The 13,645-nt window shown below is 42.4% G+C and overlaps 1 protein-coding gene across 5 annotated transcripts in view; it reads right to left on the bottom strand.

Annotated features, from left to right (window-relative positions):
* Window positions 1-363: 363 nt before the first annotated feature.
* The window catches only part of MCTP2 (multiple C2 and transmembrane domain containing 2), a 238,322-nt gene continuing 225,040 nt past the window's right edge, over window positions 364-13,645 (bottom strand). For 3 of the 5 annotated variants that reach the window (XM_030317466.1, XM_030317467.1, XM_030317471.1), the window contains 3 exons: window positions 8,892-9,001; window positions 2,977-3,074; window positions 364-790 (listed from right to left, as the gene is read on the bottom strand). In XM_030317466.1, the coding sequence (XP_030173326.1) occupies window positions 722-790; window positions 2,977-3,074; window positions 8,892-9,001 (277 nt within the window). In that variant the 3' untranslated portion in view covers window positions 364-721. Of the gene's footprint in view, window positions 791-2,976; window positions 3,075-4,888; window positions 5,634-6,300; window positions 6,498-8,891; window positions 9,002-13,645 lie in introns of those variants that run through there. The other 2 variants (XR_003969322.1, XR_003969321.1) reach the window with 2 other exon arrangements.

The following is a 13,645-nucleotide window of genomic DNA, read 5'->3' as shown; positions in this document are numbered from 1 at the left end:
GCAACCAAATACTCTCCCTGAAACCTTCGCTTTTTGGACGAGTGGTCCCTTTGGACTTTCCGGGGCCTTCCATCGCCAGCAATGGACGGTGAAAGAGGCTGGCATTCAGCTCCGAGGTGTCGACCACAATTTTCCATACGGGTCTTCAGTAATCCCGGCTGAAAGACTCCCAAAGACTTGAGCTGATCTGGGTCATTATTTAAAAATCTATGCATGATATACATTATGTGGGGAGACGATGGCTACCAGGGATTTGCTAACTCGGAGAAACCGACTGCCTCTCGTGAACAACAATCTGAAAGCAGTGTGCAGACGGGAGTGGACATGACCGGATCTTCAGGAGACTCTGGTGGAGGTACCATAACAAGTTCAAAGTCCCTCTTGAATCCAGGTGGACTCCCGGCTGTTTTCAAGGAGGCTGTTGAGACCCCTGACAGCCCTACGTTACCTTCTACGGGAGAAGGGACATCGGTCTTTCACGGTCTCTGGCTTGTTTCCTTGCGAGGGGCCGACCCGCTACGCAACCGGCACACCCGTGTGCGTGGACGTGCGCACACGTGTGCAATGGGTGCCCGTGGAGAAGCGGGGAGAAGAGGGGGAGGGCTCCACACAGCACGTGTTTTGGAAAGACACCGTGGGGACCACCGGTGGAACAGAGACATCACGGGTCTCACCGACCCCACAGGGAATCCGGTCCCGGTGGCCAGAGTTGGCGCGTGTCCTAGACGGCACTGCGCTTCTTCCGAAGGGGGCTGTGGCTGCTGCAGGGTCTCAGTTCGGCGTACTGCACCTGTGAAAACAAACAGACGGGACGCCGGCGGTTAGGTAACCCTAGCTCGCCACAGTGCGTGTTAATGGCTCCCCAAGGACAAACCGAGGCAAAGGAAGGAAGGTTCAAAGGTAATGAATCATTTTCTAAACACAGGAACATGAAGGGATTAATTGCAGGAAGGATTTGAGAAGCCATGCATCATTTCTTGAAACCAAAATATTAAAAGCAGATTTTTCTAATGAGATGCCTGAGTTTCTACCTGCCCTCGGCGCGGCCAGATAATTCCAGTTTTGCGCGTGCCCGTTTTCAGCCACAAGTACACTTAATAACTGCCTCTTGCGAGTGTTTCCCTTAGTACACGATGCAGCGACTTACTAAGAAAGAGTCATTTCAAACTATCTACAATCTTGGAGGCAAAAAAAAAATGTCTCTGCAAATTATATACATTTATTTGGCCAGAGAGAAGCCCCCCCCCCCAAAAAAAAAATGTTGAAATGGATACTGGCCACAAAGTTAAATACATTTCTCTTAAAAATGAATTTCCTTCGCAATGTAATGGCTAAACCATCTGTGATAAACAAGAGTGCTCAGGGTGTCCCCAGTGGCAAACTGTCTATTGTGTTATTAGAAAGCACTCTTGGTGACACATGGGGGGATCTCACTAGCATATTGTAGATCTTCCTCGAACGCTCTTTTGCTGTGTCCCTCTGTAATCACGTCACCTCCCAACTGGATGGCCGCTCTGAGGGGCTGCCGTGTCGACCGTGTAGAGACAATCCTTGCGGTGGGGCGTGCTTGATGGTGATTTCCTTTCTTCAAGGAGGCAGGGACAACCTCATGTTGCGACTGAAGTGACTGCACATTGCGATCGCATTGCTTTGGTGTGTGGGTTTTGATTGGCTGACGGCAGAATGGCTTTATTTGAAGTATTGTATTACAGACCACATGTGCTCACTGTTTTTTAGCATTTGTGCCAAACTCCCCAAGGACATCGTGTCCCATCACATATGTTGAGCTACACTTTGCCGAGAGCAGATACATGAAAAAAGCACCCTTTCCTTAGAGTGTTTTGTGAGGGTCCCCCAGGGGAGCAGGGGTGACATACCCTCCAATCTTCAATGCAAAACAAACAGGGCCGGGTTACTGTTTTATGATCATGTAATGCAAATGTTAACGAGTAACTTCATATTCATAGAGCGCAGTTATTAGCTAATTATATTATAAAATGGAGGTGAAAGAGAAATAGCATCACGGAGTCTGTTTTAATCTCTAGAACTCAGAATGAAGGGGAAAGAAATTCTAGGGCTTTTCACCTCCAAGTCACTGTAATCCGCACAAAGCTACCTGAGAACCAGCGATGTGACCGTGGCCCAGAGACGAAAATCGATACTTGATTTGGATGCTCTCAGATAATAAAGGGCTGTGTCTTTGATCATCGCATTGGTATGTCCTACCACGGTCTCCCCATCTACCTATTCTGTGATCTCGATGCTCCTTTAGAGAAATCATTGCCTACCCTCCTTCCTCTGGATTTATGGCAGCCTGATCTGCAGGGGCGTAGATCAGGTATTCTACGAGACTTTCTGGTATTGTTGCCTCGTTTAATCTCAATGCATCCACAGAAACCAGATGCCGCTGGACGAAGTACCTGTGAATAATACTTCCGATCGATCTCCAATTATGTCACGCTATCTCTGCCTTTATGTGTGAGAGTGAGTGGGGGCTTTGCCCTCAGCATCCCTCAGTCTTCCGAGGGGAAAAGATAGAAGGGAAGCCTAGGAGGTGATAAGGGCAAGGAAGAATTAAAACAAATAATAATAATCCTCCTGTCCCCTAAAATGCCTGCCACGCGGCAGAGGGGGAAAATAAGAATCCCCCCAGCTTGGGATCTCCCATTCACTGAGCTCATCTTATCCTCCTGGGGGAGGCAAGCGATCATAAAACGGACGAACACCATCACACTATACCCACACAGTAGGGGTTCCAGATCATTCTTAAGTAGCTCTTTTTCCGGGTAATTTTCCGTAATCGTCTCAGGCTCGGGACAAAGGTTTCCTTGCCACCTCCCTGCAAGCCAGGCCGCTTTAAGGATTTTCTGATTCGTTATCTCAATTACCCAAGCACAGCCCTGCGCTCCTCTGACTCTGGGGCTGGCCAGACTTCAGGGTTGGGGTCCCTGCTGGTGGCGGCCGTTCATTACGTACCTTTTGAACATCAGACGGTACCCTGGAGAGGAAGTCTAACAGCTCATTATTGTCGATGGCATAGGGATTTCGAAGCTTCTTAGTAAATTTATTTATTCCTGAAAAATAGAAACACCAGGAGATCTCTTTGTCTGTCTGCGTATCCATCTGTCTGTCTGTCTCTTTAAAAACTCTCCTGACTGGGGGGGAGGGGCATTCACAAGTCAAAATTAGTGTAAAACAATTACTAGACCTCATGTCACGCACACGTTGCTGTCATGTGAAATCATTCACAAATGCCTGGTCTTGAACGAAGGCAGGGTGGGGCGGGGGTGGGGGTGGGGGTTCTGTCGGACAGGAGCTCTGCCTCCTTGGACTGTGAAAATCCCATTACAATCCCAGCAGCAGGGCGGCAGAAACACACATGAAAACAGAGTAGCTCATCGGCTTTTTTGGACTAGGCTGATTAACAGCCTCCTCTGCTAAGAAAACCAATGTCCCAGATGGGAAAAGGCCTTCATTAGCCCAAACAAGTCTCTGCTTGGGGGCTCTGGACCACACGTAGCAGTGGGAGGTGGAGGGGCGGACGTTGCCTTTTTTGTTGTTAAAAAGAAACTGCAGAAATCTCTCTCCCCTACCCCAACTCATTTGCACCGGTTTCTCTCCTCTCCCGGCAGAACAGAACCTGACATGTTGACTGTAACTTTGATGCTACAGGAAACCGTGAAAAGCTATCACTGGAAATTAGCCTGCTCTGGTTGCTAACTGAATTTACGGACCGCAAGGCGGTGCGTGGGTTTGTCTCGTCCATGGAGTCCCTGCTAATTCAGGACGGGGACCGTAGTAATTAGAGGAGGTTCAACGTGGAAGGTGTCTTTGAAGGGTGCACCTTGGGTGCGTGGGCATGTCCGGGGGGACGTTCCGCCTGCGGTTTTCTTTCCAGAGGGGATGTACCTGTCGGCCACCTCTGTTTCCTACTCTGCTCCTCGGAGCTGCTGCTAAGAGCGCATCAGCCACTGTCTTTTCACCAAAGGTCAACTCTTTTCCATGCTGAGTTTTCAAAAGCCCAAAGACCGGGTGGTGGGCTTCAGAAGACTTGCCACGGAGTGTTTGTTTATTAGCAAAGATCAGTGTTTGTTTATTACCTGGCCATCCCAATGATGCTGAAAGAATTCTCACCTTCGATGAGCCCTTTTACCCCAAAGCCCGCCCCGACACACAAAAGCTTTGATGTTTTTCTTCATTAGATAGTATTTTGCTTTCCTCTAACGACTGAACTTCCCGAGTGACATGATAGCTGACACAATGCAACCTCCCGTCATTTCCTTAGAGGGTCAGATTTACATCTGCTTTGCAAATGGGAGCCAGCCACTGTTCATGAGTAACTGGTGGCTTGGCCGTAGGGCTGGGGAAGGCTTCTTGCGGACGACCCTTTTTCTCTCAAGTCCAAGCTGCACTAGGCCTTTCTTCCCTCTTCCCCCACGGCAAGCTTCGTGTTTCTAGCTGAAATTGCCCCGAGTTCCTTTAAACTGAAATACTCTCGCTGTGTTATTCTAACGACACTTAATTGTAGCATGGGCTTTTTTGGCAAGAGAAAACAGACAAGGCGAAATGATGAAGGGAGACAAAGACGTATTGAGAAAAGATATATCTTCTATTGTTAATTATATATAGTGTGCGCATCTGGAGCCTTTACAATGAGCAGCAAGGCAGGGATAATATCGCAGCCGATCAAAACACTGCATTCTTAGTCACTGAGAAGATTATAAACCTGCACAGTAGCTCAAACGCACCAACAAGGGCAGAAGGAGCCCCATAATGCACTGAGACTGTCTGTTTGAACAACTTAGGATAAAAATTACAAGGCGCTCAGATGGCGTGCTGCAAAAGCCCACCTTATTTTGTAAAGCCATCAAATGGCGTCATTACTTACTGCATGAGCCCAAGTGTCAACAGGGGATCAGGTACTCCTGGGTCATCATTAAGGGACGATGAAGCAAGGAACAAGCGTTACGGAACAGCCATATCTTGGCCCCAGCTCTGGCATCCCCGTGTGGTAGCTGTGTGGTTTCAGGCAAACCACTTAACCTTTCTGTGCCTCAGACTACTTACGTTAAAATCTGAGCAAAAAAAGATCTGCCCTATTATATATATAGTGTCGTAGGTTGATGGCAGAATTACGTTGCACAACGTAAGCTAGAAGATTCTGCACTCTGAAATTCTGTAACAATGAAGGGGGCTACCATCATCACTCCAGATGTCAACAAGCCCCAAACCAAAGGGCACGGATAGGAGAAGAATCGTTACACTGTTAGGCATGTGATCGCACACAGCCAAATTTGGAAGCTGTACCTTTTTCGGTAGCATGATAGACACGCCTTTCGATTTTTTCACCTGAATACAGAGAGGCAAAGGGCACCTCTGCTGTGAATGTTAATTTTGTAGCACACGAAAACCGTGGGAATCCAAATACTGAGGGATAATGTTTGGCAAAGACACTATCATTTAATGGTCCCGGATCACAAACTGAACAGATCATTAGAGTGTAATGAGATCCCCAGCAAAAATAAATAAATAAATAAATAAATAAATAAATAAATAAAATAAAAAAGTCTCTTGAAGAAAGCTGGAAATATTGGATGACTGCTTTGCACATATGGCCACAGGTGAATAAGTACCTGAAAGAGAATTATAACACTATTTTTCAGGTACTTTTATGAGTGACTTGGGATGTACCCTGACCTCGATACATCAATAGGAGTGGGTGAGATGGGGCTGAGGGTCCTTGCTTGCACATGTATCCAACGCTAAGTGCTTGCCACCGAAAAGTCATTGTGGTATGACAAATGGAGATATAATGTTGAATAAGTCATGGGTCCTTCTTTCAAGAAGCTCAAAATCTAGCTTGGGGAGTTCATCTCCACCTTGGAACAACAGAAGTACCTCAGAGCAGAGCTCCAGTATCTATGATGTAAGTAGAATGGAAGGAATATGAAACACCTTTCCAAGGGGACAGAAAACCCGCTTGGGAGCTAACCCTAAGAAAGGCCTTGCCTCCTAGAAATACATCAAATAAGTGATCGCACTTCAGTACATCTGGTTTCCTTAAGACAATTTCATCTATCCCTCTCAAACTGCTTCTCACATAATTTTCCAAGTCTACACTCCCACACTAGAGAGGTGGGTGGTGGGCTCAAAAGAAATGCCATTCATGTAGACCACAGCTATGAAACTTGCAGGACTCCTCCACTCGTTAAATATCCGTCAAGTACTTGTTAAAGATCTACTACCTTTATGTAGCTCCACCAGGAACTATAGGCTAAAGAGGAAGGAAAAGTGTCTTACCCTTCAAAACCTTGCAATGGAGTTGGTGAGTCAAGGAACATTGCTTATGGCCATTATGAAATTAGGCTGCTTTCTGAGGCGTATGTTAAGTAATTCTCGTACTTCATCATGAGTTCTACAAAAACATCCTTTGGTGTGTAGAATATGGAAATAGAGAACATACGGCTAAATAGCTTTGTTCCAAAGGGTTAAAAATACTGGACCAAAAAAAGACAAAAACAAAAAAAACCTAAACTCAGGATCTTACCACTTTTAGGACTCACTGGAAATGAATAAATAACTTAGAATAATAAATAATCTTCTGATCCTTAATAAAGTGAAAAGGAACACCAGAAATTTAAGACATATGAAGTGATCTTCCACATGAGAAAGTCTCTACCAAGGATACAGTCATATAGGAGATGTCTAAAGGAATGTCCTGGGTCCATGTTACCTAATAACTAATTTGGAAAAGAAAATAGAATTGTACCGTATATTCCGTGATGGCATGGCAGATTTCATTCAATGAGCCAACAGATCATGTGTTGACTGTCAAAGCTTTTGACTACATCATATATGGTGAACTCATCAATAAACTATAAGCCCCCATCTAGAATGCAAAACTAAAGGACCAGACGCAAAAGACGAAGCTCACAGGGTTACTGTCAGCTCGGGAGAACATAATGAAGTCCACTCTATTCAATAATTTCATCCATAAGCTAAATTAAAACAACAGCAATATCTTATTAATTAGATGCCAAACTTTGGTGTTGGAGAGCTGCCAAGATCTTGGAGGATGAGATCAGACGTCAAAGCAATTCTGGATAAACAGAAAGAGGGACTGGAATTCAAAAACTGACGATCACAGGAGGAGATATAGCATAGTCTTCTTTGTGGGGGGCAAGATGCAGAAAAGCAAATCAAGCGTGCACTAGAATGATTAGGAAATCATGAGAAATGGGGTTTGATAAGCTGACCATGCATTCAACTCACACTAGCTTAAAAATGAACAGAATATTGGCCAAATAATCCTCGTGATTTTGAATCATGTTTTGGTTAGGGGCAGACAATAGTTTTAAGATCTGCGTTTTAAAGGCAGTCAGTTGAGTGGATTCGGAAACTCATTCTTAATGGAAAACAATTAAGAAAGCGTGAGACTGTTCGGTCTAAATAGATAACATTTAGTACAGAAGGTATGCTGGGAAATACTTTCACAAAATGTTCCTTCTTGATCAATGGATCTGAAGAGCTCCTCGCTCTCTTTCGAAGGGTCCATAGACCCATGTGCTAGCACCGTTGCAAAACACAGAAACAAATAAACAAAAACTAAGTATGCCTAGAAGACTTTCCCCAAGAGTGAAGGTCATCAAGGCTCAAAACCGACCCCTAAGGAGGGAAATGAGAATATCTTTTTCTTTTCTCAGGCTTGGCGATAAAAGAGAGCTCCTTCTTCACACGGGATTTTCACTTCCTCGACGAAACAGAGAACCAGTGGATTATGCTTCCTGAAAATCATTCCACCTCTGAAGTTTTATGAGTTATTCTATTTTTTCGAAGGCTTTTCCCAGTTCAGAATGTCTACACTTGGCTTTCCTCGTCGGCAGGACTCTACTCCCGTGGGTTCTCTTTGAAAAGGTCTACATTTAATGGTTTTAGAAAGATTGGAGCTTTTTATCTGACATTTGCAGCGTCTCGGCTTTTGCTTAAAGATGAATGCATCTCAATGCAGTCACTTGTGTTTGTAAGTTCTCGGAACATCTTAACATCTGAGGATCCCTGGAAGGGGGTGGCTGTGATTGAGAACTCAGCAGTAGTCATAGGAGCCAAGTAACACTACGACGGGCAGACTCTCATGGAAAAGGGTTGATTGCTTCTCCAACAATTAACCAACTGTATTGCACCCTCCTTCTATCAACCCGGAGCCCACCCAGCAACAGACACAAATATTCACAAGGCTGCTTGTATTTTGTCCAGCTGCTAGCTTGCGTAGTAAATCAAGTCGTGACATTTATTTCGAGTTTGTGAATTTGTTTCTGCTTTTGTAGAGCAGCTCAACTTTATACAGGCACCCCGTTTACCCTGCTAAATAATAGCTTCCTCTTCCATCAGGCACTGGTTAGGGAGTAGCTACCCACCTTCCTCTCTACTGCTTCTGGATTTAAGTATGGGGTTTAGGTTATTTTTCCTCCAGGAGAGAGGAAGTGTCAGAAGCAGCCCGGCAGCGGCCAGATCTACTTTTACATAATGTAAGGGGCGAGATGCAGGTGGTTGGTCACTGTTTGAATAACTGTTTCCTCAAAGTTAACCAGGCCACGGCAATATATTATTCAAGAGTATTTATGACTGAGAAAGCCCAAAGGGAAATCACATGCACCATCACATTTTTATTGGATTGCAATTATGCAGGAGGCCTATACATATCTGTGCTGACTGTTCACGCAATTGGCCTTTTCAGGGAGGTCCTGGAAGTTTTTTGTTCCCCAAACGCCTTCCTTAATCTCGTGTTTAATTGCCAACAAGAGCACACTTAAAGTTTATAGTCCCACTTTACAAATGAGTAACTGATTCTTACCTGAAATCGACTGCTAGGAGAAGGACCATGCCCAACTTACCCCAGATTAAAACGATGTACCGGAGTGGAATAAAATACAAAGTGACGGTGGCCACTGCTAGGATCAGGCAGGCCAGGAAGGAAAGGAATGGGACCGTCCAGTTAAACGTGCTGTAGACAAACCACAAAGATGTCATTTTCTCACATGCTCTGGCACAGCTGTGCTACGTTCATCTTGCCATTGTTTATTTTTTTAAGGTTTTATTTTATTTTTTAAGACACAGAGAGGGACAGAGCACGAGCGGGGGAGGGGCAGAGAGAGAGAGAGAGAGAGAGAGGGAGACACAGAATCCGAAGCAGGCTCCAGGCTCTGACCTGTTAGAACAGAGCCCCACGCAGGGCTCAACCCACGAACGGTAAGATCATGACCTGAGCCGAAGTTGGATGCTTAACCTAACTGAGTCACCCAAGCGCCCCTAAAAACCACAGATTTGAATCTAAACATATCAGTAACCACATTAAACTTGAAGGGACTAAAAAAAAAAAAAAAATTTGAAGGGACTACAAGCTATAATGAAAAGCTAGCGATGGTCAGAAACAAGAAAGATACCTAAAATATAAACAGAAAATAATAGGAAAGGATACATTATGAAGAAACCAGTAAGTGGGAGGTGGTGTGGCCATATTAATATAAGATACTAAGGTAAAATTTCATTTATTGTTTAGAGATAAATACATCACTTCCAACTGATTAATGATCTAATTCACCAGGAAACTATAGCAATTTTAATACATACAACCCAATTAACATAGCTTTGGAACACAGAAAGCAAAAACTGACCAAGCTACAAGGAGAAATAGACAAATCCACAGTGGAGAGTTTTGACATACATCTCTAAGTAATTGATACAAGAAGCCCAACCGAAAATGAAAATCAGAATATAAAAGATTGAATGTGGGGTGCCTGGGTGACTCAGTCGGTGAAACTGAAGCGTCCTGACTTCGGCTCAGGTCATGATCTCACACTCTGTGAGTTCGAGCCCCGCGTTGGGCTCTGTGCTGACAGCTCAGAGCGTGGAGCTTGCTTGCTTCAGATTCTGTGTCTCCCTCTCTCTCTGCCCCTCCCCTGCTCATGCTCCATCTCTCTCTGTCTCAAAAATAAATAAAAACATTAAAATATATATATATTGAATGCAATCAACAAATTTAATCAATGAATATATATCCAGAACAATATCCTAGATAACCTTTTCAAGCACACATGGAAAATTTACAAAAGTAGGCCATTTTCTCAATGAATATTTTCTGACCAGAAAGCAATTAAGCTAGAAACCAGGAACAAAAAAGATAACCAGGAAATCTTCAAATACTTGGAAATTAAGCAATAAGCTTCTTGGCCAAAGAAGAAATAAAAACAGGGAGTAAAAAAAGTTTTTATTAAATTTGAATGATAATGAAAATATCAACACCAAAATGTCTGGCCTGGAGCTAAAGTTGTGTTTATAGACAATTGTAGAACTTTAAATGCTCTTTAAATGTTAGGAAGATTAAAAAGACGGGAAAAGAGTTAGAAAAAAAATACTGAATTCATCCCAAGGAAAATAAAAGGAAGAAAGGAATAAAAATAAGGGTACTACTAATTAATGAAAAAGAAAGCAGGTTAACAGGTAGGATTAACAAAGGCCAGTGATAGCTCTTTCTAAAGACTAACTTAATTGATAAATCCCCACCAAGAAAGAAGGTTAAACGCAATTAATATTGCGTTTAAGTGGACGCAGCTACAGATCCTACTGACATTCAAGATAGGATTTTATCCAATAAGAGGATTTTATTAACAAATTTATTCCAAAAAGTAGAAAATTTAAACAAAATGGGGAAAACCCAGAAAATGACCACTTATAAAAACAGATGTGAGAAGAAACAGAATGGCCAAAAACGTCTATTTTACCAAAATCGAATATTCAGTGAAAACCTGTCCTAAAAGAAAACTCCAGGCCCAGATACTTCCCCAGCAAATTCTAGCAAATCTTAAAGGAAGCAATGACACCAGGCGTGTGCAAACTCTTCCAGATGATGCTAGAGAGAACGCTTTCACCTGTTGTAGGAGTCTAGAATAATCTTCTCTCCATAAGGAATTTTCAAGAACAGAAAATTAGAGATTAAATCTCGTTAGTGATGATAGCTGCAATAATCCTATGCAAAGTAATAGTAAATAAAATACAGCAAAATACAAAAGGAGAGATTATATAGCATGATGAAGTTGGGTTTATTCCATACAGTGGAACACTGGCTTAACATTTGAAAGCCAATCACAATAATAGACCACATTAACAAAAATAACGGAGGAAAAAAAACAAAACAAAACATCATCTTAGTGAATGCAGAAGAAAAGTTTGATACAACTCAACTCACATTCACGATAAAAACTCCTAGTAAATTAAGAATAAAAGGAACTTCCCCAATTTGATACAACATCTTTACAAAACCCTATAGCAAACATCATCCTTAGAATGAAATGTTGAAAGATTTTTTTCTCTGATATCACATAGGAGAAGAGTGTCCAGCCATGCCAATTCTGTTCTACCATAAAGTAAGAAAACATAGAAAAATGTAGAAGGATTGGAAAATAAGGAATAAACAATTATTCCTAAAAAATATGTTTCTGCAGTAGAAAATTAAGGATAATAATCTTCAGATAAAAGTGAAGATAACTAGGTTTACCAAAATTTAGAAATACAAAGTCAGTGTGGGGAAATTCATTTCACTTCTATATCCCAGGAACAAATAAGTAAAAATGCAATCTGAAAAAAAAAAGGTACCATTGAAAATACCATGATACAAATCAAGGACTTAGGAATATATCTCACAAAAATGCGTCACACTTCTATACATACAACTCTAAAATAATACTGGAAGGAATTCAAGATGGCCTGAATAGACAGCAGAGTACATTAGAAAACTTAAAAGTTTACCAAGATGTCAATTACTTCCCAATTAATGCAATCCTTATCAAAATCTCAATAGTTGTCTGTGTGTGTACAAATGAGTCGTGTGTCATGTGTATCAGCACTGGGTGTTAAAAATGAAGACGTGTATCAGACACTGTCACAAACACACTGTCAGAGTTGCTCTCTCAACAGCAAAGTCAGTTAACTCTTGCGTCTTCCCCTGAGCAACTCACAATGTTAGCGGAGAGCATTTTAATGTTTTCAAAAAAGAAGGGGACATTCACTGTTTACATTTTTTTTTAAATTTAAGACACAGAAAAAGAAAGTCAAGGCAGTTTTTCAAAAATAATATTCATAACAGTCCATGTTTTTAAGCTAGTAATGCATCTGTCTACTGGTCTGAGCTCTTTTCATGTACTAATTCCTTTAATTCTTACAAAAAAAATGTTATGAAGCAGGAATAATTATTACTCCCATTCTACAAATGAGGACTGAGTCATAAAAGTTAAATAATTGGCCCCAGATCACGTACCTTCCACACAAGTGGCAGAATTGGGATCTGAATTCAGAAAGTCAGCTCAAGAGCCCTCTCACTGCCCTCTACAGTAGGCACTTTAGAACAAGTAAAAAGGTGTATTTTGCTCATTTAATTGATTCAATACTCCTGTTCATACTGAGGACTTAATTCAAAGACATTATACTGTAATACCTCTAACACTCAAGAACTTACTAGACCTTCCCTTTGTTATCATGGAATATCTTATGCTAGTTTCCAAGAACACCCAAGGTGGATAAACCCTGATAAATCTAAGCTTTCCATCTCAAAATCAAACACTGGGTGAAACATTGTCACAGACTTCTCTAGTTTTCCTGACTTGAGAGTTCCCTAAATTCCTAAGAAAGCAATCCCTGACTCGGGCAGTCATGAGACAAATGAGCCACACCCTTCAGTTAGTGGGAAAAAAAAAAAAAAAAAATCAGTGACTCTTCTTCGTTCATTCGATCATTCAGGCTTACTAATATGTCCTAAGAATATCATTTTCCCAGTTCCAAAGCACTAAACAAAAATGACTGACTACATCTGGTAAGGGGGGGTCCAGCCCCATCCTGTACTTCTTCCCCCAGTTGGGTGTCCCAATAGTTGACCTTTATGCCCATGGAACCATTATTTCTCTCATTTCCCAGGCTAGGACAAATGAATTCTTCTGACTTTACTACGCATGGAAACAGGATCGACTGGTCATATAATTCTATAGATTACTCTTTTGTAATGTACCCCACACGATGCTTTCATTCACGAGGCATAGTTTTCATCCTCCCTTGTGAACTTTTTCCTCACACCTAGCCTCTGGCCCTCTCCTTGGTCTTTCTGACTTCATTCTTTGTTCCTTTCAGCACATCACTCTCAGAGTAAACACAGGCTGAATCAGACTATCACTCCCCATGCCCTCGCTTTGATTCAAGCTGCCCTTAACCTCCTTCCTCATCTTCACCGCTTAGTATTTTTCGACGCCATTTTCTAACAGAAGTTCTACTTCCTACGGATGTGCCTTCCAAACCTGACTCTGGACCATTTGCAGGGATGGCTTCCCTGTCCTACATGTTTCTCATCGTCTCCTCTGTGGAGATTTCCCTGCCCGTGCGAAGATACAAGTGTTAAAGCCAACACTCCATCATGACAGGACACATAAAATACAGCACTCTTCCGACCCATCCAGCCTGCTGTCTGGATGCTACATGTTCAGTGACTGTGTTAGCCTGTTACATGCTAACGTTTGAAACAAGTACAATATTAGGGAAGATAATTAGAGAAAGTAGAGAAGAGTTAGAAAAAGAAAATATGAATGGGGTCTTCCCAGTCAGGAAT

Source organism: Lynx canadensis, chromosome B3, assembly GCF_007474595.2.
Source record: "Lynx canadensis isolate LIC74 chromosome B3, mLynCan4.pri.v2, whole genome shotgun sequence".
In the NCBI taxonomy this organism is placed as follows: Eukaryota; Metazoa; Chordata; class Mammalia; order Carnivora; family Felidae; genus Lynx; species Lynx canadensis.
The sequence above is the reverse complement of the archived record's forward strand: the minus strand, read 5'-3'. Positions and strand labels throughout refer to the sequence as shown.